At 45.8% G+C, this 24472-nt stretch overlaps 1 protein-coding gene across 2 annotated transcripts in view; it reads right to left on the bottom strand.

The window, feature by feature from the left end:
* ARHGAP17 (Rho GTPase activating protein 17) overlaps positions 1–24472 on the bottom strand; it is an 89961-nt gene that overhangs the window by 21997 nt on the left and 43492 nt on the right. For both annotated transcript variants that reach the window (XM_045047861.1, XM_045047860.1), the window contains exons 4-14: positions 23282–23355; positions 21321–21432; positions 20986–21062; positions 17770–17881; positions 13057–13125; positions 12802–12883; positions 8825–8952; positions 7116–7227; positions 5984–6065; positions 3724–3804; positions 1384–1497 (exon numbers count right to left, since the gene is read on the bottom strand). In XM_045047861.1, coding sequence (XP_044903796.1) covers positions 1384–1497; positions 3724–3804; positions 5984–6065; positions 7116–7227; positions 8825–8952; positions 12802–12883; positions 13057–13125; positions 17770–17881; positions 20986–21062; positions 21321–21432; positions 23282–23355 — 1043 coding nt within the window. The remainder of the gene's footprint in view (positions 1–1383; positions 1498–3723; positions 3805–5983; positions 6066–7115; positions 7228–8824; positions 8953–12801; positions 12884–13056; positions 13126–17769; positions 17882–20985; positions 21063–21320; positions 21433–23281; positions 23356–24472) is intronic.

Below are 24472 nucleotides of genomic sequence, written 5' to 3'. Positions count from 1 at the left end.
TCTGGACACTTCTGGAGGAACTCCTTCATAGTTCGTGAATTACCATTTGCTTAAGGTGCTTTCTGACATTTAGAAGTTTGTAGCTGTTGAGACAAATCTATTCATTTTTAAATTGTTTACACCAATTTTATGTTTCGAAAAGACCTCTCTATCCCAAAAGGCAGTAAGTATCTACCTGCCATGTTTATGGCATCACTTTTTATATAATTAATCCTTTGGTCTACCTGGAATTTATTGGCTGTAAGATATGATGTATGTAGTTAACTTTGTATATCAACGTAGTGTTAGTTTTGCTTTATGATATTGGATCTTTTTAAGTAATCTTATACATAATGGTTGGGCGGGCATGAGTGAATAAATAAATGAAAAAAAAAGAAAGGTTTTAATTCAGAAAGTCACTGCATTTTTTTTTAATGGAGATGAGGACTGCCCATGATTTTCCAATATGAAGAAACATGGAGGGAGTCCTGGGGTGGTGGGGAAGGTTCGGGATGTGGCCTGGGGGTCCCATGACTTCCCTGCTGTGCAAACTTAGGCAAGTTACTGGTCCTCTTCTGTAAAAATGAGGACAGAAGCACCTATTAGAAAGGTTATTTGTGAGAATTGAAATGAGGTTAATTATTATGCCCCTGGACAGAGTAAATGTCAGTGTCAGCGATTTTCCAGGAGCTTTCTAGCTGGTCTCCCTGACCCCTCTCCTCCAATCCACATTTCTCAGTGCCAGCAAATTATCTTTCCAAATATGGTTGGATGAAGTCATTCTTCTGCTTAGAAACCCTGATGCCTCCCTGACCACTTATGATCCCTTAAATTCGTTCTAAACCTCAGCAAGATACGTCAGGCTCTTCAGAACCTGGCTCTGGCTGCATAATCCCCAGTCACAGTCTCCTGGCCCCTGATTATACAAGACCAGATGACAGCACTCCCAGCCCCAAATTAGCAACCAGACCCTTCCATGCCTGCAATGACTTTGCTTATCTGGTCGCACCTGCAGGAAGGTATTCATTCATCCAAGTATAGCCCAAGTGCCGTGCAAGGCTCTCCCTGAACTTCTCAGCCTGAGCTGTGTTCCTTCAGTAAGTACCATGGTCATCCAACTTTATAACATCTGTGACAGCATCCCCACGAGCACAGACTATGTGCAGAGCTCATCACTGTGCCACAGCTGTTCATCTGCCTGACTGCCCAAGAGTGGGACCCTCTGAGGACTGTGCATGTGACCAGCACCAGGGACAGGACCCAGTTCATAGCTGTGTTCCAAGAATGTTGGCTAAATGGAAAAACCCAAGTTCAGAAGCGCAACTCTGAAGTGCATCTTACACCAGAATGTATTCCCACCAGGTGGAGAGAAGAGATGAATCCAGGCATATGGGGAAGACTTACCCTTCGTTTTTGGCCCATAGTAAGTTAGGGCCTAACACAATTGCAATGTTGCTGGGAGTCATTTTATTAATGTCGCTGGTCTGGGCAAGCTTTGCAAGGAACTTGATTAAATACCTATGGAAGAAACGAGAAGAGAGGAAGCACGTACTCTGAAACCTCTGCACTTATAGCATCCTCCTGCCCACGTGCTCAGTTCCAGATGGCTCAGGTGCAAACTGCAGAGTGCCGCTAAATCAGAATCTGGCTCAGGTTCAGTATTTTACAAAGTCCTGTGTTCTTTGCTTCAGAGAACAGAAAGCCCCACGTTAGGGCTTGGAAGAGGAAAAGAGCTCACGTGTAAACCTCAATGATTCAATCCCTATTTACTGTATATTTCTAATCCATTTCTCCTTTATGCCCTACCTATGTACCCCTCAATTACAATATGATTAGCTGTGGGCTCAATATATTTTAATACAAACATAAAAAAATACAAGTATAGGTACACTGCTTAAAGGAAATCGTATTTGAAAATGCTTTATGTGGTAATTATGAAAATCTCCAATTTACCATATAGATATACTCTCTTCTATATAAGCACAGCACCTCAGGGGCGCCTGGGTGGCTCAGGCTATGATTTCGAGGTTTGTGAGTTCAAGCCCTGCATTGGGCTCTGTGCTGTCAGTGCAGAGCCTGCTTGGAATCCTCTCTCTGGGCCCCACCCCCTCTCTCAAGATAAATAAATAAACTTAAAAAAAATTATCTCTGCCTCTACCCTGCTTGTTCTTTCTTTCAAAATAAATAAACAAACTTAAAAATAATTAAAAAAAAAAGCGGGGGGGGGTGCGTGGGTGGCTCAGTTGGTTAAGCATCTGACTCTTGATTTCAGCTCGGGTCATGATCTCACAGTTCATGAGCAGGGCTCTACGGTGTGGTGCAGAGCCTGTTTGGGACTCTCTCTGTCTCCCGTGTCTCTCTTTGCCTCCACCCCACTTGCTCTCTCTTTCAAAACAAATAAAAAAAACCTAAAAAAAATTTTTAAATACATAAATTATAATATATCCATACAGTAGAGTACTATGCAGCCATAAAAAATTGTTATGTACTGATATGGAAAAATCTTTAGGATGTATATCCAGCAAAGAAGTTAAAGAGAATGATGTATACAATATATACTACCATTTGGTTTTTTAAAAAAAAGGGAAGCATGTGAGAGAAAGAAATGTATGTATGTGTATATATGTGAGAGATTCTTCTCTGTACAGCTTTTGAATTTTGAACTATGGGAACATACTCCCTATTACAAATACAATTAGTAAAAATTATAAAGAGTAAAATAAACAAAAAAAGAAGCCAAATCCCAAAGTTCCACCATAGTTCTAACCAAGACTATCTGTAATCCCAGGCTGGGTGTGCTAAATGAAGCAATGAAGGTTACTAAAAATATTAACATATTCCTAAGGCAAAGTTGATACTTAAGGTATTAAAAGGGAATATTGAGCTTAGTTTAGTGGTAGAATCCAGGACTGAAATTACAGGTCGGGTAACATACCAGAAATTTCACAAGTATTTGTCATTTTGGGCCAAGTCCCCTGTACAAAATTCTCTTTGGTTTTCAATGACTTAGGGCTACCTTTTATCCTCTCTATGCTTCTTCAGAGTCACATTTTAAGTCAAAAGGAAAATAGAGGTTAAATTCTAGAAATTTATTCTGTGGTAAATTTTCTTAGAAACCTAGCTATTCCATAAAGCAATACATCATCTCCAGTTCTTGACCTTTCATTTAATGGGACGATTTATGCTCTATTAAAGATAAATTTATGTAGCGTATAAAAACACTATTGCAGAAAATAGAATTATTAATTTTTGCCTTTTACATGCTGGAAAATCTTATTTATTTACTTACTTATTTGCTTGCTTATTTACTTGCTTATTTACCCATCCATCCACCCATCCATCTATCTCTATCCCCAATGTGGGGCTTGACTCACAACCCCAACCCCAAGATCAGGAGTCACATGCTCCACCAACTAAGCCAGCCCAGCGCGCCCCCATAGAACAACTTAGACTCTGAATCCAACGTGCAGTCAAGCCAACTTTCCACAAGAACCTCCTTCCCCGTAGCTGCAGTGGTAAACTGACCAGGCGACTCACGTGTTCGTGCGGACACAATGCAGGTGCTTCACGTGCAGCACGATAACACACATCAAATCCCATGCCCTGCGCCCCACCCCCGGCACCCTCCAAAGCACTTCTGTAGTGCGCTTGAATTAAGTGGCCTCTGCTGTAGGTGGAACCTTTCTTCACTCCAGGGTCGCTGTGGCTTGGTAGCTTAATTTGCAGAATGCTGGTCATTCGTACCTGAAGTTAACAAAATTTTGTGGTGGCAACTTCTGACATGTTCTCCATAAATCTTGAAGTTTTTTGTCTTGATCCTGCACACTGAGGAAAAAAAAACCCGGTATTCATAACTCTTTATCAAAACACCTATTAATAATACCTGTGTCAACAGGCTACATTAACAGCAATGTCTTCATTGACAGAGAAAGCACAGTTGTGACACAGGGTAGATTTGGAAATAAATAAATTTGGAGTCAGATACCAACTAAATATTTAACTCTGGGCAGTTGGTTAGCCTCACTGAGACTCAATCTCCTGACGTGCCCAACAGGGGATGAGAGTGTTGATTCCACCGAGTGACTGTGAGTTTCCAGAAGCATCGCCGTGCAAACTGCCCGTACCAATGCCCGGCACTCGTGAGACAGGACACCACCGAAAATTCTGTCTAGAAAACGCGTATCTCTGTGTGTGGCTTCATGGAGCCCAGATCTCTTGTCGGCCCAGCCACACATGAGGTGGCCAAGCTCCCAGGCACCCAGGTACCAGTGTCTTTCCCTGCCCTTCATGCCACTCCAAGTCTCCAGGCCAAGAAGCCCTTTTCTGTGCTGAAGCATTTGCAGGAGCTCTTCTGCTCTACAGTTCCAACACACAAACTTTCACAGACACAAAAAAGGGCCAGATGAGATCAGTCACCCCTGCCTGCCAGGAGGAGAGCACGTTAGAAGGTGCCCACACAATACACCTTTGGATCTAAAACATCCTCCACAACTGAAGCAATCTGGAGTTACAGGAAGGGGTCAAACGTTATTATACTTTAAGTAAGCTTCACGCCCCATGTGCAGCCCAACACAGGGCTTGAGCTCACGACCCTGAGATCAAGACCTGAGCTAAGATCAAGAGTAGGATGCTTAACCTACTGAGCCACCCAGGCGCCCCAAACACAATGATACTTTAAAGGCCAGTCGATGTGTCACCGGGATGGGATGGTGGCCCATGCTGACATTTCTCAAGTATATGGAATCAATACACCAATAAACAGATACCTTCTTTGAAAAGTGTATTTCCTCACAGGGATGAGTTTGAGAGTCTCAGAACTGAGAGAAGAATCAAGTTCGGGAGGAGTAGAGGCTACCTAAGAAAAGAGACCCCAGAAAGCCCTCCTACCTGACACTGATGTTGGGTTCCATTTATTCAGCCCCACAAACATGGACCCTTACAACAGGCTGGGCCACACGCAGGTTCCAAGGATATGACCACAACTGAGAACTTATTCTGACTTTAAAAACCTCATCACCTACCCAGGACGTGTTTCGCATTCTGTGGCCACAAAGGTTCTGGCGCAAATGCGGTTAAAACGACGGGGCAGCCCCACCTCCTGCTGCAACCGAGCTCATCAGACCCAGCGGCCCATCTGCTGGGAATGGGTGACAGTGGCTAAAGACAGGGGAAGGGGTGGAGGGGAAGGGAGATTTGTTCCTCTTCCCTTAGGGGTGAGGAATTAGGGACCTGCCGGAGGAGGTGAGTCAGAACCGTGAGGCACAAGCTAACAGGGAGGCAGGCTGGTGGGCCAGATTGAAGCCCCTGGGACTTTTTGGACAAAGCTGCCAGCGGCTCCTGGACAGGATGAAGCTGGGGGTGGAGGGGAAGGGACAAAGATAGAGGCACAGTCTTTGGGTCCGACAGGTCTGGGTCTAAATTCCCACTCTGCCAATTACTTGCTGTTACCTTGGCCCTGTTCCTCCCCAAGCCTCAGTTTCCATGTCTGGAAAATAAGGATAATGGCATCTTCCCTTTAGGTCATTGATTGTGGATTACAGGAGGTAATGGGTACAAAGATTAGTAGGTACTTAGGACACAGTAAATGCTCAGCAAGTGTAAACTGTCATGACTGGTGCCATCAACATTGTATTCTTGCCCTGCTGAGTGTCCACAGTTCACCAGGCACATCGCCACTGATCACTATGACACCTGTCCCCGTTATAGGGCTGTCTTCAATACAAAAGGGGCTTGAGATCAGCTGATCTATTAGTGCGGGTTCCACTATATGTCTTCATCGACATACACCACACGTATTGAAGCCAATGCACTGGGGGTGACTTTCCTATACTAATAATCATACTCACACTCAATATTTTCACCCTAAACTTAAGAGCATGCTAAATAACGAATGTGCTATTTTAATGTTATTCTATATCCCCCAAGAGTAAGATAATTCACAAAGGGAACATAATATTCCATAATATTCCTTTAACTTATAAAACTCCGTGTTCTTTAAACTTACCTTGCCACTTGGGTCCATTCTTCATACAGACTGAAGGTCATCAAAGGTTCAGGTAATTCCCGTAAATAGGACTTTAAAGCACCTGGAATTATTAACACTCACTTTGAGTATGTCCAGGGGTAAGCATGGGAATCTGGGACGTGTTACTTTGCAAGCTGAAATGATCTCAGTTACCACCTTCCGAGAGTATCTAGAACAAGCCACTAACCAGCGGGAGTGGCTAGAGAATTAGGTGCTCCTAAAACAAATTCTGTCTCTGGTATAATATAGAGAGAGATCAATGGAAAATAAAATTAGCTTCAAAGTCACCTTCTAATAGACATCACTTCCCCAGGAAGATCTCGAGTCTGAAGGTGAAAGAAAGGAAGGAAAGGGGCACTTGGGGTCTCAGTCAGTTGAACATCTGACTTCAGCTCAGGTCATGATCTTACAGTTCATGGGTTCGAGTCCCTTGTCGGGCTCTGTGCTGACAGCTCAGAGCCTAGAGCCTGGAGCCTGCTTCAGATTCTGTCTCCCTCTCTCTCTGCCCCTCCCCTGCTTGTGCTCTCTCACTCAAAAATAAACATTAAAAAAAAAAAGAAGGGAAGGAAATACAAGCATGTCTCCAAATATCTGGATTATAAACCACCTTTACCTTTTACGTAATAATCAGGAAAACAAAGAAACAAATAAACCCTCCAGAACAGAAAAGACTGTGTGTGTGTGTGTGTGTGTGTGTGTGTGTGTGTGTGTGTGTACACTCAGCTTTTTAAAAAAGTTTTATTCATTTAAGTAATCTCTACACCCCATGTGGGGTTCGAACCCATGACCCTAAGATCAAGAGTTGCATACTGTTCTATTTCTCCTTTCAGTTTTTTCCAATTAAACTTATACAGGGAGACCATTTCAATTTTATCTGTCACTTAAACCTAAAATGAAAAAAAAAATTTTTTTTAAGTAGGCTCCACACTCAGCACAGAACCCAACACAGGGCTTGAATGTCTGACCCTGGGATCATGACCTGAGCTGAGATCAAGAGTCGGATGCTTAACTGACTGAGCCACCCAGGCGCCCCCAGAACTGGATTTTTGACTGATGCTCTGTCTGAGATGCGACCTGCCACCCACCCTGAGGGCGACTCCTTGCGGCTCACCTGCTACAGCGTGGGGGTCTGAGTAGAACTCATCCAGATGAGAAGTGGAGCAGTCTAAAGCAGCTTTCAGTTTCTTTAACTTGGAGGCCCCAGCTCCAATTCGGAAAAGGCCCTGAAGACAACAAAAAGCCATCAGTGTCAAGTTCAAGTTGGGGGCGGCAGTACAAATCCGATGGAAGAGCCTTCTGCCCCGGCCCTGCAGACCCCTCTCCGAGGGCGGGAACACTGCCTGCCTTGTAGGGTTGCCAGGAAGGGTGACGAGGACAAGCGCAGGCAGAGAGCAGCGCATTCCCGATCAGCGAGCGCTCGTGCCCTGCCCCGCTGCTAAAATACCTGTCTCTGTTAGAAGTCTAAATGCGCTATTTTATACTTCCACAAGGCTGATTGCTACAGATTTTCTAAATTTAGGATTCTTTTGTTTAAAAAAACATCTCATGAGATGGACATCTCATGAGAAATTGTTAGACTAGGCCCCTTAGTCACTTTCACTGCTCTAAAAGTTACTTGGAGAAAAACACGTGAAGGTCGCCCAAGAAAGGCAGGACTGTGAAGACACTGGTCCAGGAGTTATGAGATTCGGGTTTTAAGCAAAACAAATCTAGGCAGGGTTCCTCAGTCTCAGCAGTACTGACATTTCAGGAGCGGTAATTCCTCATCATGGTCCTGTCCTGTGCGTTGCAGGCTGCTTATTAGCAGCAGCCCTGGTCTCTGCCCACTAGAGGCCAGGAGCAACCCCCCTCCAAGATCGTGACAATCAAAAATGTGTCCAGACTTCGCCAAATCGCTCCCAAAAGGGGAAAAAATTTAGCCCCGGCTGAGAAGCTCTGATCTCGGCTACTAGAAGTTGGGGTCATGTCAGTGGGGGATGGGGCAGTGCCTAGAAGCAAACACAAGAGGGCTTCTAGAGTGTTCCTTGATCTGGATGCTGATCACACAGGTAGGCTCAGTTTGTTAACATTTATCAATGCATCACTTATGATACATACATTTTTCTATCTACATTATACTTCAGTACAGTTCTTTTTTTTTTTAATTTTTTTTTTTTAACATTTATTTATTTTTGAGACAGGGAGAGACAGCATGAACAGGGGAGGGTCAGAGAGAGAGGGAGACACAGAATCTGAAACAGGCTCCAGCCTCTGAGCTGTCAGCACAGAGCCTGATGTGGGGCTCGAACTCACGGACCGCGAGATCATGACCTGAGCCGAAGTCGGATGCTTAACCGACTGAGCCACCCAGGCGCTCCTCAATACGGTTCTTAAAAGGAAAAAAAAAAAAAAGACTCGGCATTTGATTTTCATCCCCCCATGGGGATGTGTGCCGAATTCCTTATCTACACAGGGAGTAAGTAACAAGACCTGCTCGGCTCCTGGGTTTTTCTACCATACCCATGAAATAAACCTCCACCAAAACTGCACAGTACCACACGAGGGTAAGATTCTCGCTACGAACAAAGTTCACGGAAGCTCTGGTCCATGTAATGCATCATGAAAGTCAATGCCACAAATCACAGCCAGAGTCTAACGTGAAACAATCAAGGGGACAAAAGAAAGTCAGAGGGTACTGCAGGCGGGAAGGGTAAGTATTGCTTTCCTATGAATTTGGTTTTATTCACAGTGTCTAATGTGCAGGGTCTCAAAATGTGGGAAAACCACCAACGGGTCTACACAGTACAGACGGCGGCAAGCAGGCCCGCTCGGCGCCCTTACCTCCTCCTTCATGCCTGTCTCCAGAAGCAGCATGACACAGGCCTCGATGGGCAATGCGATCTCACGCCCGCTCCGCTTCAGGTGCTCTTGCAAAGGAGTCCCAAAGGCTGGCTTTTCCGCCCACTTATCTAGAGCAGCAAAGCATCCAGTGAGACACCCAACAACCTCACGGCATCAATGGGGAGTCTTTTTCCTTCCCCAAATTACCAAAGGGGATCTTTTTTTTTAAGCGGACTGGTGGTTGAGGCTTTGGGAAAAGGGGAAACATCTGTTCTGTTTGCTTTTGCTGTTTACCATTTACTAGAGCAAAAATAGGCATGGGGCTGGGAGGTTACTTGCAGAGCAGAAGCCCTGAACACCCTCTGTGGCACCCCGTGAGAGCGGCCCAGCTGAAGTCACGAGGGTGCTCCTGCATGGGACTGGTGGGCTGCCTGGCCCTACACCGAGGATGCGTCTAGGCACCCTGATTTCACTGGAAGGAAACTGATTCCAGCCATGCAAAGCAGCACTGGCCTTCCATCTAGGGGACTCCCTCAGTGCAAGAGGAAATAACTTCTTAAGATTTTAAACACAAGCCAAGCATCATCACACAAGACCAGAAGATGGCCGATGGGAACTCTTAGCAAATGCAACGTCTCCGTGACATGCAGTGCTTCTGAATGCCGGAGCCCCAGACAGGTCCCAAACATTCTGCGTAGGGAACAACGCGGGATCCGCAGCCCCAAAGCAGCTGAGGCTGAAGCCTGTGCCAGCAGTAAAGCGATCATTTATATTTATATTATTTTGGGGTCACATACTCTGCTCCACTCCATAAGAGATTTGAGGCAGCTTAGCAGAAATACATACAATAAAGCAGCAAAACAGAAACAAGAGTTTAGCGAATGGATGTGTCCCATTGGGATGAGAAGCACTCGGTTGGGTCTGGCCCGCCTGCGGGTCCTGTGCATATCTACCGCTGCCCAAGAAGCACACGGACGCAGAAGAGGGGAAACCGGCCCAAGAAAAATGCTCAGCTGAGGAACACTTAGTTCCTTCCGGTGACGGGAAAGGTTCCCGTCCTCCTCCGCACCACCAATGGACAATTATCCTTCAGCCGCTCTGCTGTTCGAACCACGAGTTCAAAGCAGGCACGATCACCCTGGTGTGTCCTCTTAGACTCCACTACACAAAAGAGCAGGGACAGGCCCCATCGTGTGATCTGCACATAGTGGGAGGAAGAAGAATGGAATCCCCAGGTCCCTGGGCCTGAGAGCTTGTGCAAGGCTAGAATCGATGGGAAGAGCGAGTGGGGTCCCGGTTGAAGAGAGGTGAGGGCAAGAGAGGCAGGCGCCCTCCTCATCTCTGGCCCTGGCCCCGGCCCCAGCCCCAGCCATGGTCAGCGTAATTCCTAGCAGCAAGAGCATCCAGGGGCCTGGCCCTTCTCCGTGACAGCCCTCTCAGAGGCCAGACCTTCCCCCGCATACATTGTCCCTTTCATCTAAAACGAGGATTCTCAATCAGGCAGAAAACGGCCACATGACCCCTCCCCTGGGAGATACATCAGAGTGCCCCAGGGGAGTTCTGCAAATGGCACCTGCCATCACGGCCACCCCACATGCCTGACTCCGTGGCGGCAAGGGCTGGGTGTTCTCCAAACACCTGCTGGAACTTTCTACTAAACACTCTATGGTGTGCCCTGCCCCCCACCGCGGTGTAATGTTGGCAGAGGGTGGACGTGAGAACCAGTGACCTAGACGACTCCTGAGCCAAACTGCCCTGAGGATGCCGGCCTCTCACACAACAGACCAGTCAAGTGCTGGCTGCCACAGCGGCACCCACAGTTCACAACACCCCCCCCCCCAAATAAATATAAGACACACACGTAAACGTACAACATTCATTCACAAGACAACGCATGTTTGCTAAGTCACGGCCAAAAAATGGTATAGATGAGGGTCACAAATGCAGTTGTCCACAGGGGCCAGGGACATACCAGCCCTGCGCCTGGCGCCCGACCCACGCTGCCATGTAAGAAAACAGATCCAGGGTTGCCAGACTCCCACAACTTCCAGGAGAAGCCAGAAACCAGATTGCTACCTGAAGGCGTCTGGTGTTTCAATGATGGCAACATTTTTTTTTTAATGAGATGTGGCTGTTTGCGACTTCTGGCATAGACCACAGATGCTAGAGTGACTCAGGAGACAAGGTGTGTGCTGTTGGCTTCAGAGAAGGCTTCTCAAAGGAGGGGGGCTTAGATGAATGAAACAGACCAAGGAAGACCAGCTGAGAAAGGTCCAGGGACCTTGAGTCTCAGAAGTGATATCTGATTCCACAGTTGACACGTGAAGTGACAGAGGCCCGGGGGGACGGCATGAGAGGAGGAGAAGGCCTAGCAGAAGGCAGAAAGGGCAGACCCCGGCAGCCGGTGGCTCCAAGTCCAAGCCCAGACGGTTTGGAGAAAGGCGGCACTCGGGAGAGCCGGAGGACGAAGGGACAGCTGGCATGAGGGGAAGAATGTGTGGAGTTTCGGGGCACAGCAGGCCCTCCGAGGGCACCAGCACTGAGGAGGCCGTGAGGCCGAAGACGCTGGTGAGATGGGAACTGTCACCAGGAAGGGGCTCTGGGGACAAGGAGGGCAGGAGGGGGAAGAGCACAGCCCTAACAATGAACTTTCCTGTTCCCTGTCACTGGCTGACCTACTTCTCTAGGGAAAACAGCCTTGGGAAAAAAAGAGGTTGTTTTGGGTTGTTTTTTTTTTTTAAGTCCTGCTCACAAAACCCAATCTTCCCTTTTGCTGTGCTTGTTCGTCAGCTCCAAACCAGATTTTAATTCATTCAAAGGCTAAGATGATGACGGTTACCATCTTGTCCTACATGGGGCCAGGCACACGGTAGGTATCCCATAAATACACACTCCTGGAGCTCAGGACTTGCCCGGCAAGAGCCTGCCCCTTGCAAGGCTGGATGTACGCCAGCAGCTTCATTCCCTTGCACGGGGACTTGACCTCATCATCCACAGACGAGGGAACCGGATCACGTAGGAGAGCAAGAGCAGCTTGCCCTAGGAAGAGCTCATCAGACGCGTGCACTCAAGCTGGGTGGAGATCGGCCTATGCAGATCGGGGCCTCCTCAAATGTAGAGAAGTGGCGTCGTTGAGGGTGCCGGTGTGCGTGCACACCCACACACGCTCGCTCTCTTTCGCGATCACAGAGTCACTGCGCTCAGCACCTGGCTTGAGACCAAAGGTTCTGCAGGGGGAACCTAGGCTCCAAATGCGGGGTCTACACAACCAAACAGTACAATAGGTCCAAAGAAGACAGACTAACTTCTGCCTCAACCAGGTTTTCGGATCTCTGCTGGCAGATGCTCTGATGGCAAATGAAAAAATGAGAATCAAAAGCTCTAATGTTGGGCTAAAACTAAACATCAGAAGGAAGTTCAGTCCACTCATGACTTGTGGGTAAAGTCTGCTGAAAGCCTGAGTATGGAGGGCAGAATGTGAGTGCTGAGAACAAGAGCCTTGTATGCAGGCAAGGCAGAGGGGGAAGGAAGTTGTCTATGGCCTCATGGCTCATTCCCACCAACTGAGTGCCTGATGAAGGGCTATCAAGTACTGGCTTCTAAAAATCCCTTTCGCAAAGTCCAGTATTTTCCCCAGAATGTATGCTCTTGGAGTCGCAGGGTCAGAGTTAAACCCAAGGGAACAAATAACTGACCCAGAAAAGGAGAAGACATGAAAACACATACAGGTACTCCCCCAAAGGGTCCAGCAACTGAACATGTCAGAATTGCACATGTCCCATTAGTATGTTAATTTGGGTTTGGAAGAAATTAGAGAACGCGGCGAGGAAAGATGAGATTATGCTGGGAAACAGTATTCTCCGAGGACAAAGGCGTTATCCAAAGGAAATGCATGCAAAGGAGTCAGGGTGAAGAAGAACAGAGCGCAAGTGGCAGAGGCAAAAAGGAGGCATCAGCCAGCACGCAGGTTACATTACCTTGATGGGCTCGCATTTCGGGAAGGGCCTTTTCTAAGACTGCTAATGCTTTTCTATGGTAATCTGCTTGGGCTTCTAATAACTGAGAACAGACCCACATTCAAAAACAAAAGCAACGTTAGCATCGGATGGACACACACACAATGGCTGAGCAAAACCAAAAATGAAATCTTTTGCAAAACAAAACAAAACAAAAAAACTAAAATGACTCCATTTTTACGATGTTTTCATACTTTGTCAAGGCCAGGTGCTTACCGTAATGAAGAATTTGCCATACTCCCCTTCTTTGGCCATAAAGTTGTACATGTCCGCTGCAAGCTGGTCCTGGTGAGTGGAAGAGAAGAGAGGTCACTGAAGAAAATGACATCTGAGAATTAATATCCATGAGCTCTTAGAGCAAAACGTCATGGAAAGAGCCACAGATTAAACGTCCATCAATTGCCTGGTATAACCATACATTGGGACAACAGCAACAACAAAAAAGGAAGCTTATTAGGGGAATGATGTGGGAAGATCTCCAAGATACACGGTTAATACTCCTTATTAAGAAGTGAAGTATATACAGCCACCTGGGTGGCTCAATCTGTTAAGTGTCCAACTCTTAATTCCAGCTCAGGTCATGATCTCACAGTTGGTGAAATTGAGCCCCACGTCGGGCTCTGCGCTGACAGTTTGGAGCCTGGTTGGGATCCTTTCTCTCTGTCCTCTCTCTCTGCCTCTCCCCATGCTGGCTGGTTCTCTCTCTCAAAATAAATAAATAAGCATAAAAAAAAAAAAAAAAAAGAAAAGAAAAAGAAAAAAAAGAAGTGAAGTATAGGGGTGCCTGGGTCGTTCAGTCGGTTTAGCATCCAGACTCTTGATTTTAGCTCAGGTCCTGATCTCATGGTTCATGAGATTGAACCCTGCATTGGGCTCTGTGCTGACAGTGCAGAGCCTGCTTGGGATTCTCTCTCTCTCTCTGTCTCCCTCTGCCCCTGCCCCACTCTCTCTCTCAAAATAAATAAACATTAAAAAAAAAACAAGTATAGAGCATTAGTTATGCTATGTTACCACCTGTGTAAAAATAGGAGAGAAAAAAAATGTTATATTTTTGCTGCCACATTAGCATAAAAATATCTCCGGAAGAAAAAACAAGAAATTGGCAATCGAGGTTACCTTTTAGGAGCAGAGGAAATTCAGTAGAAGCAGGACAAGGGTGGAAGAAAGACTTACTGTATATTGCTTTATGCTTTTGATACTTGAACTAATGTAGATGAATTGCTTATAAAAATTAAATAATTTGCTTAAAAGTGATAGATTAGGCAATTGTGTATATATATATATATGCATATATATATGTTTCCTATATTATATTTGAATTAGATTGTATTTGAATTAAATATGTATATATTTATAAAATGTACTGCCTTCTGTTTTTAGCATCAAGGTGCACAAATTAACATGAAGGCCCTTCTCATTTATGAAAAAACTTAGAAATGCTAGTTGGGAGCAACAAACATTCGTTTAGAATAACTGGGAAAGCAATGGAGTAAATTCATGGAGACCCGCCACACATCTCCAAAAAAGAAAGGGAGAGAAAGAAAAGAGAAAGAGGGCAGGGCAGAGGAGAAAGAAAACAAAGGAAGAGAGAAGGCCTTTCACTCATAAGTGGAATTTAAGAAACAAAACAGATGAACATAGGAGAAAGAAAAAGAGAGGGAGGTAAACGATAAAAGCGACTTTTTTTAAAGTAAGCTCCACACCCAACATGGGGCTTGAACTCACGACGCCAAGATCAAGGGTCACATGCTCTGCCAACTGAGCCAACCAGGGGCCCCAGAGACTCTTAACGACAGAGAAAAAACTGAGCGTTGCTGGTGGGAGGTGGGCAGGGGTTAGACTAAATGAGTGATGGGCATTATGGAGGGTACTTGTTGGCATGAGCACTGGGTGTTGTATGTAAGTGATGAACCACTAAATTCTACTCCTGAAACCAATATTACACTGTATGTTAACTAACTAGAATTTATTTATTTATTTATTTTTATTTATTATTATTTTTTAACGTTTATTTATTTTTGGGACAGAGAGAGACAGAGCATGAACGGGGGAGGGGCAGAGAGAGAGAGGGAGACACAGAATCGGAAACAGGCTCCAGGCTCTGAGCCATCAGCCCAGAGCCCGACGCGGGGCTCGAACTCACGGACTGCGAGATCGTGACCTGGCTGAAGTCGGACGCTTAACCGACTGCGCCACCCAGGCGCCCCAACTAACTAGAATTTAAATAAAAACTTGAAGCATTAAATTTTTTTTTTAAAGGAAAAGGCCTGACAAGTGGAAGCTGGGGATGACCTGGGTGGGTCTATGCCACTCTTGATGGCCAAGGTGTTGGAGTCTGGCAGTCACGTGGAGTCAGAGGACAGAAAATGAAGCCTTGGGTCCGGCAAGGTGAGGAACTGTAACTGACAAGTATGCTCACATCACACACAAAGATCCCTGAGAAACTATATCCTCAGCGGAAGGGTGGATCAGAAAATATTCGCTCAGTAGCATATGGAAAGAATAGAGTATATGTGTTTTGCATTGGGAAAGTAAAAATATTTTCCTGGATTTTACAAATACAGCCTGATTCCATGAAGGTCTGAAGTCTATGTTTATAATACGTGTGGTTCAGGAATCCTCAAACTGAGAAAGTTAAAGTTAGTTAAAAATGGCCTTGAACTGGTAATACTCTGTAGGGAAAGTCACTCCCAATCCTTAAGAGTCCCACAGATAAAGTCTCTCTTAAAATGAACTCACAATACAAAATTGCAAAACACAGGAAGAAACAATCCACCATGAAGTAAACTCCCACCACTCTCACTGAGGAAACAGAATTACCAAAATTCTTACAGTAAGTATACATAAAATGGTTAAAGACATTAAAAAAAAAAAAAAAAAAAACAGGCACTAGAGAACAATATCATAGTATCAAAAAAGGCTGACCTGAAGAAATTTGAATGGAAAAATGCAGTAAATGAAATTCCAAACTCAATGTTGATTAATTATACAGCAGATGAGACTTAGCTAAGGAGAAAATCAGTGAAACAGAACTTAGATGTTGGGAAATTACCCAGAGTTAGCATACAGAGACAGAAGATATTTTCACAAGTTTTCACCATCTGAATTGAGAAGCTCTGGGGTGGAAGTCGAGAGAAGACACATCAGCCCATAATGCACCAGTCCAGACTCCCAAGACCTCTGTAACTCTTCTGCACAGGAATAAGCCACTATGAGACCATTTTATCAGAAGCATTTATCTGAAGGTCATCTTTTCAAATGCAAAGGCTATGGCATGACTTTGTGAGTTCAGTTTTAAACAACTCATTTTACTGCAGTTAATTGATCCTAAAATTCATTATCTTGAAGAATGAATTATAGCGTGACTTATACAAACTAAAATATAACAGTCCCAACACTATCTAATAGAATAGAGACCATTTTTGGAAAAATGCTGAATAGTAAGAGGAAGAAAAGCTTAGGTCAATGACCCTAAGACTCACCAAAGACCTGTTTCTTTAACACCTCAAATAACATTTAGAATAAAGATCTATCTTCACAGATAGATGTACAGAGAATGAGATCACTTAACCATCTAATCTGTAATTTATTTAATGACATAAAAAATAGTATTTCTCCCAAATTACAAACCAATTGTCTCAGCAACATTTAAAAAATAATTCTTCCCTTCTCTACGGATATATGATGACCTCTTTACTGTATATTCCACTGTTTAAAGTAATAGCATTGAGGGGTGCCTGGATGGCTCAGTCAGTTGAGCGTCCGTCCGACTTTGGCTCAGGTCACGATCTTGAAGTTCACAAGTGCCAGCCCCATGTCAGGCTCTGTACTGACAGCTCAGAGCCTAGAGCCTGATTCGGATTCTGTGTCTTCCTCTCTCTCTGCCCTCTGCATTCTGTCTCTCTCTCTCTCAAAAATAAACAAAAAAAATTTTTTAAATAAAGTAATAGCATTGATTCTAGAAAAACTATGCTATTCCACAGATCTATTTTTGTGCCTATTGTGCATTTTTGTTAAAGATTTGTTTAAGTAATCTCTACACCCAACATGGGGCTTGAACTCACAACCCTGAGATCAAGAGTTGCATACTCCACCAACTGAACCAGCCAGGCACCCCTATGTACGTTGTTGTAACAGTTGTAACTTTATATGGTTTGCTATGGTTTTCTTTTTTTCCCCATCTATTCTTTATTTTATTTTATTTTTTTTAATTTTTTTTTTTCAACGTTTATTTATTTTTGGGACAGAGAGAGACAGAGCATGAACGGGGGAGGGGCAGAGAGAGAGGGAGACACAGAATCGGAAACAGGCTCCAGGCTCTGAGCCATCAGCCCAGAGCCCGACGCGGGGCTCGAACTCCCGGACCGCGAGATCGTGACCTGGCTGAAGTCGGACGCTTAACCGACTGCGCCACCCAGGCGCCCCTCTATTCTTTATTTTAAATAAGCTCAGACATTTCTGTCATTTAAAAAATTAAAAAAAAATTTTTTTAAATGTTTATTTTTGAGCGAGCGAGCGAGAGAGAGAGAGAGAGAGAGAGACAGAGAGTAAGCAGGGCATGGGGCAGAGAAAGAGAGAGACACAGAATCGGAAGCAGGCTCCAGGCTCTGAGCTATTAGCACAGTGCCCAACGTGGGGCTTGAACCCATGCACCGCGAGATCATGACCTGAGCCGAAGTCGGACCCTTAATGACTGAACCACCCAGGCGCCCCCTACTTAAATTTTTTTTAAAGGCTATGCTATTCTTAGTATAAAGTAATACAGTCTTGGAAAATAAAGAAAGAAGGCAGAAGAAACTAGAACGCATTTTTCATATCACTCAGAGTATTTGTGCCAAACACTAAATAATCTGCAATGTTTGGCCTTTCATCCATCATTTGTAAAAAGCAGACTGATGCAAGTGCGTATGTATAAGGGAAGTCTTGTACCTTGCACTGCTCTACTTTATTTCCAGCTTCATCCATCTCTTCCTTTAGGGTATCTATTTTTGATGGAAGCCCCTGGAAGTTGGTTCCTGAAGATTTGTGAGCTTGGTTCCACCTGTAAAACATGGGGGCGATCAGCATCTGAGAGCTGGCTGCACATACTCAACCTTGCGGAATCAAGGCCCTGAGGGAAAGACTCTTTCCCCAAAGCCGATTCTACCTGGGATCAGTATGAGTACCTAGGATGCCAGCTCCTCTTGAGTTTATCCTCTAGGAATGGAAGCAAGCAAAAAGAGACATTACTTCCCCACTGTGATGGGACTCTTGCAGTGCTGGGAGTAGCTGTCTGCTCTGAGTATAATCCTGTCTCATACACGCCCCACTGCTGGAAACCATGCCATGGACCCCCTTTCCTGTAGTGTCTGATCATGGCACCTTTGCCGTGAAACACTCCTGTGCTTCCTGCTTTGATCTGGAATGTTCCTGTGCCCCTGGGAGTCGGTCCTGCTCCTGGACCCCTGGGACGCTTCCTGCTGCCATCCTCCTCTGTGATTACCTCCAGCAAGTAAAGACCGAGCTTTGGTCATGCAGCTAACAATCCATAGCTAGGAAAACACATGTAGAACTAAAAACATCTGTTAAGAATTAATATTCTAAAGATGAAGTTTACAGAAAGTCTAAAGCATAATGTGGAAAATTTACATCAAGTCAAAAGGACTGAGAAAAAAAAGGAAAGAATTATACCACAGCAAGAGTAGGGGAGTGCATGGGTGGGGAGGGGTAATAATCTAAAACAATTTCTATTTGGTTTTCAGGTGTGCTTTGACCTTCTGTTCGAATATGAATTACGTCTGCTATTGTGGAAGCAATGTAAATGTAAACATGGATATTACAGAGATGCAGCATGAAAACCCATGCGAGCAACTGCTCAAGCTTCCCAGCTGCTGCACTGCCCCCAAAACAGTAGGCTCTACCTTCTTCCCAGTTCCTGATGAGGCTCTTCTCCAAAGCCGGCCTTCGGCAAGTCTGCCTAAGCAAGACTGGGGATGCCATGGAGTGGCCAGAGCACGGACCTGGGAGGCTGACAAGCTCAGGTTTGAAGACTGGCTCTCCCACAATAGCTGTGTGACCTTGGGCAATGACTTAACCTCTCTGTGCCTCAGTAATCTCATCTGTAAAGCTAAGATAACAAACACTTTGCAGAACCGTCATAAGGAATCGAGAACAAATCGACATGCATGTGCACGTGTGTGCATATGATATCTGCCCCATTAGGGATTCCTCCTTAGCAATTAGGTAGTAATTAGTCATTAGGTACTATCATTTTCCCCCAGGGAAAAGCCACAGGAAGAAGTAAAGGTGAAATATTCAACTGTGTGTTTCTCTGATACCTGCTTTGATTGGTTAAAAGTGAACAAGATCCTGAACGCAGATCAAGAATCAGTGTTGAAATCCCCTCCGGGATGCCTGTATTGTAGACGTAAAATTCCTGGGGCACAAGCACCTGTAATGTCGCTCAGCCAGCTCCGGGGAGGGAGCATTCACGGCCTTGTTTAACGAACCATTGGAACATTCTTCCTTATCCTGAGCAAAAGTCTACCTCAGGGTGGCCCCACTCCTGGTCCTGGCTCGGGGATTCTCCTTACAGATGTACACATGACAAAGCGTGAAGCAAGCCATGTGGAGAATCTGTGCAGGTTCCTCTCTAATCTAGAAAAGGAGTCTCTTCCCGAGAGAACAGAACCCCTGTTCCCTCTCCAGTCCTCACTGAGGGGGCCTCTGAATTTAGTCCCCGGCACGGAGTCGGTCACACAGGACGCACCCGATTGAGATCTGTCGAAAACATGAATGAGCGAATGAACAGGAACTGGTGGAGGAATCAGAGGAGGTGGTATGTCATGTCTGTCGCTCCATACCTGGCACGCAGCAAGTGTCCGGTAAGTGGTGGCAATTATTTTTACCATGTGTTAATTCTTAGACGCAACCTCTATCATCTCAGTATGTCCTACATCACGACATGTCTTAACGAGTGACCCGTACATTTAATGGAGTGGTGTTTCTTCACCCCTCCCCCAAGGAGATATCTAGTCAGTGCTGCACGGATAGTCACCGGCATCTCAGGAACGAGGAAATGCTGCATGTTGCATTGCTACAGATGTTCTAAATCTGTCTAAAAAAAAAGCATCTGACAGGTAGAAGCTTAGTAAATGACAGTTATATCTCCATCCATTTGCCAGAGAGAAATGGTCATCTCTGCTTCACAGGACTGCAGTGAGAATTAAGTTACCAAATAAACAAGTCACAGAGATGAAAAGTACAGCAAAGGGAATATAGTCAATAATATTGTAAGGACACTGCATGGTGACAGATGGTGACCGCACTTATCGTGATGAGCACTGAGTAACGTACAGAATTGTCGAATCAAAGTTGTGCACCTAAAATTAATACATCATGTGTCAGTTACACTGCAGTAATTTAAAAAAATTAAAAGAAGAAAAAGTGAGAGCTAACAAAACAGGGGTCGATCAACAAAGCCACCTTTTTTTTTTATTTATTTAAATAAAGTTTTATTGGAACACGGTCAGGCTTTCATTTACTTATGGTCCAGGGTTGTTTTTACACTACAATAGCAGAGTTGAAAAGTTGCAAAAGGGACCATCTGGGTTGCAAAGCTGAAAATATTTACTATCCGGCCCTTTATGGAATGTTTGCCAACTCTTGTGGTAAAGCATGAGAAAGGTCGGGGCAGGCGGCAGCTGCCTCCATAGATATTCCCTATTCTCATCCACGGAGAAAGCCGCGTAAGTCACGGATACCCCTCATGCCCTCAAGGACAGAGCCGGGCTGGAGTCCTGCCACGAAGCACCACAGACAGTCATCTGGCAGCAGGCCACAAGTCGGCAGCCCTCTGGGATGGTTACTTACTTTTACGGGGAGTTTTCTCCCTTTGGGCGCAGCATTCGATCATGAAAGTATCATAACCACACAGGGTTTGGACGTGGCAGGACCCTCAGGAACTGCTAGGATCACAGATCTACTTATTCCTACACTCCACTATCCTAGAACAGGATGTTCTAACATCATTCCCACTGCCACACTTGGGAGAATGGGCCCTCGGGGCAGGTGTAAGTGGGTGCGACTTGGTCTGTGGGTCAAGTGCGTGAATCTGGAAACCTGCATGCTGTCCACTGAGTGGTCTTCCTCTCGTCCGTACCTTACCTGGCTCTGACCGAATCCCAGTCTAACACCAATTTAGCGAGCTGCTTCCTCTGTTTTTGGATGTTGGGAATCTCCAACTAGAAAGAAGAACATACCACAGACCGAATGCGATAAGCTTTGGGGTTTTTACCTTAACATCTGAAAAGGCAGTATTTATTTACATTTTTCCCCCTGAGGCATAGGATTTTGTACCCTCAACTGATTCCCCTCATTTCCAAAAGGAAGCATATGTCAAAGTCACCGACTGTCGTGAAACTTGCAGAGCCAAGAGAACCATTCACCGCGCAGCCCACACCGGTCTTGGCTCTTCTATGCGGCCTGGCAGAAGCACTCACCTCTGCGATGCTGCAGAGAGGATCCACAATCTCTCCCTCAACAAAGACCTCGTGCTGAGAAAGTTCTAGAGCCAGCTGGTTCTCAGCATTGCCACACGTCTCCAGAATCTTCCTTTAAAAACACAAGATACCCCCACAACAAGCATCCGCTCGTTAAACCAGGTGCCCGATTACCATACTCGGCCAGCTCTCTACACGATGGGGACACCTTAGGGTGCTACACGGTAGAACCTTAAAAATGTGGTAAGTCTGGGGCATCGCCTAAAATGCAAGCCCACGGGTTTGTGCTCTAACATGAAAAAGGCACTCTCAGATACACTTTGTGAGTACGTGTGTGGGATGTGTGTGAACAGTGAGGTGATGAGTCTAGGATTAGCTTCAGGGGAAGACCAAATGTTCTCCAAATAACCCTGGAATTCTTTAGAACCTTATGTAAAGTTCCTTATGTGCTGTTTTATGTCTGTCAGTGAGGCCAGCCGACGCAGGGTTTGCTCCGGAGTTAATGCAAGTGCTGGTTTTCTACTGGGGATGGTGGGCTAAGCTCAAGGGACATGTTGCATGAAAACCACGTCTGCTTTTGTTTTCCTGGGAGCACGCAGTTGACGTCACACCGAGGACGCGTGCGAATGAAACGGCTGCTCTGACTCTGTCCTTCCCTCTCTCCTCCTATTCTCGCCCTGCCCCTCGAGATCCCCACGGGGTCCTTTTAAAATGACCAACGTGTGTGGCGCTGGCATGAGGTGGCCATGGTGCTGTCATTAAGAACACGATCTCCGATACCACGCTGCCTGGGTTTGAATACGGGCTTTGCTATTCACCAGCTGTGGGGTCTTGTGCAACTGACTCACCCTCTCTGTTTGTCAATTACTTCAATGGGAGGTAGAATGTAGGTTGTCTTGAGGACTGAACGAGTGAGTACATGGAAAACACGTAGAGCAGTGCTAGTGCAGAGCAAGGACTCCCTCCATCAGCCGGGAGGACCAGGAGTGCCAGCATGCACACACCAGCCACCCTCTTCCCAGGACCATCACTCCCAAATATGGGAGCATGGACAGGATGGAAGAAGGGTGAAGAGTGGGGGGAAACTATCATCCTGGAAAGGACAAAGTTACGGGGTGCCTGGGTGGCTCAATCAGTTAAGCATCTGACTCTTGGTTTTGGCTCAGGTCATGACTGCACGGTTCCTGAGTTCGAGCCCTGTGTCGGGCTCTACACTGATAGTGTGGAACACGCTTGGGATTTCCTCACTCTCTCTCTCTGCCCCTCCCCCCATCAAAATAAATAAATAAACTGCAAAATAAAAAAGAACACAGGTAGCGTTGTAGGGCATGGAGTATAACAGGCCCCTGGAAAGGGGGCTGTGGAGTCCAAAGCCCAGGGCAGCTGGGAAGCACAGTGAGCGGTATAGCAGAGACAGCAGATTGGCTCAAAGGCCCCCAGCCTCATGTAGAAGCAGGTGGAAGGAAGGGTTAACCTTCCCTCTTATAGTAAAAACAACTTTATGATTAGATTTTTAAAAATTATTTATAGAACACATCCTACTGCAAAAAAAAAATCCAAATAATTCAGAAAACACAAGATTTTGAGACAACCACCATTGATATTACGGTGGCCACCCTCAAAGGAGGTGGCTCTTAAGGACTGGACGGGACTGCTCAGGGAAGGGACATGTTCTTTATACCAAGGCTCAGGGGAATAGAGAATGACTTTCGCTAGTGGCCCTTTCAATCATCGGAAGCCAGCGTTGCTCCTGCTAAAGGGAAGACTGCCTGCCATCCCGGGGGCCCAGACCCCACTTCTTCCCATGGAGACTGCGCCATTCTCCTCCTGGAGCATGAGCCACACCGTCACGCTCACGGCCCCTCTGTCACGCAGATGCCTGCCGCGCACAGCACCCGCCCACCCGCTCCCGCTGACGCGCAGGCTAGCGGGCTCGCTCTCTGAAAGCAGCCCACTCTTACCCCAGCAGGGAGTCTTCCAGCTGAGTCGATGCTTCTTGCATGTTCTGAGCAAGAGCGGTCAGAGGGAGTTTTTTCTGGAAGGCAGAAGACAATGTGTTGTTTTCATTATTACTGATACCCGTTCTCAATGACCAGCCACAGATCATCATTCGGTGATTTGTCCTCCAGGCACACTGCACAGGTAAGAGGTAGACTGTCTGGGTTCAGGATCCAGTCTCAAACATGTGCGCTGTGTGACTTAACCTCTATGTCCACGTCCTCACACCTGGATGATACCGAGGTATGATAACAGCAAGGGTGTCCTAGGGCTGTCTGCCCATCTAAGGAGATCTTCAACGTCAAGTACCTAGCATGTGCTACGTACTTAGTAGGTGTTGGCTGCTAGTATTATTGTTGGGGTAGCTGTTAACTGTTCTTATTAACTAATCAAGTACATACTGTGTCTGAAGCCCTGGGAACATAAGACACAGATCTTACTCTCTGATTATCATAACACATAAATGCAAGAAAATGCTCAATTTCAAGAACTTTTGCTAGAATACTCATTCTTAAACAGGCTCTTAACCTAGCTGTAATCATAAGGGCCCAGCTCTAGTTAATATCTAAAAACGTCTGGCTAAATATCTGAAAATTTTTTTCTTAATGTTTTTATTTTTATTTTTGAGACAGAGAGAGATGGAGCATGAGCAGGGAAGGGGCAGAGAGAGAGGGAGACACAGAATCGGAAGCAGGATCCAGGCTCTGAGCCATCAGCACAGAGCCCGATGTGGGGCTCGAACTCACAGGCTGTGAGATCATGACCTGAGCCGAAGTCGGACGCTCAACCCAGGCACCCCTGAAAATTTTTTAAGGTATTTAATCACAAAGCGATTTTCCTATCAGAGATTTGTTTTGCAGCTGGAAATGACCATAAGGATCATCTGATTTATGTTCTAATTGTACAGTCAAGGGACCTGAAGCCCAGGGTGGTCAGGTGGGCTGGCTGGGCACCCCAGTGAGGGGCAGCAGAGCCAGACCTTTGTGTCCACGGGCCTGAGCCCCAGTTCAGTTTCTTTCCACCACTGCTTGATGGCTCATCTCATAAGGGTAGAAAGGGCCTGTCAAGTACAAGTGGGTTGGTTATAGCACATAACGTGCAAACAAAAACATGCATTCAGGGTGCCTGGTGGCTCAGTCGGTTAAGCGTCCAAC

The sequence above is a fragment of the Felis catus genome, chromosome E3 (assembly GCF_018350175.1).
Source record: "Felis catus isolate Fca126 chromosome E3, F.catus_Fca126_mat1.0, whole genome shotgun sequence".
Classification (NCBI taxonomy): Eukaryota; Metazoa; Chordata; class Mammalia; order Carnivora; family Felidae; genus Felis; species Felis catus.
This window is presented reverse-complemented; position numbering and strand designations above follow the sequence as displayed.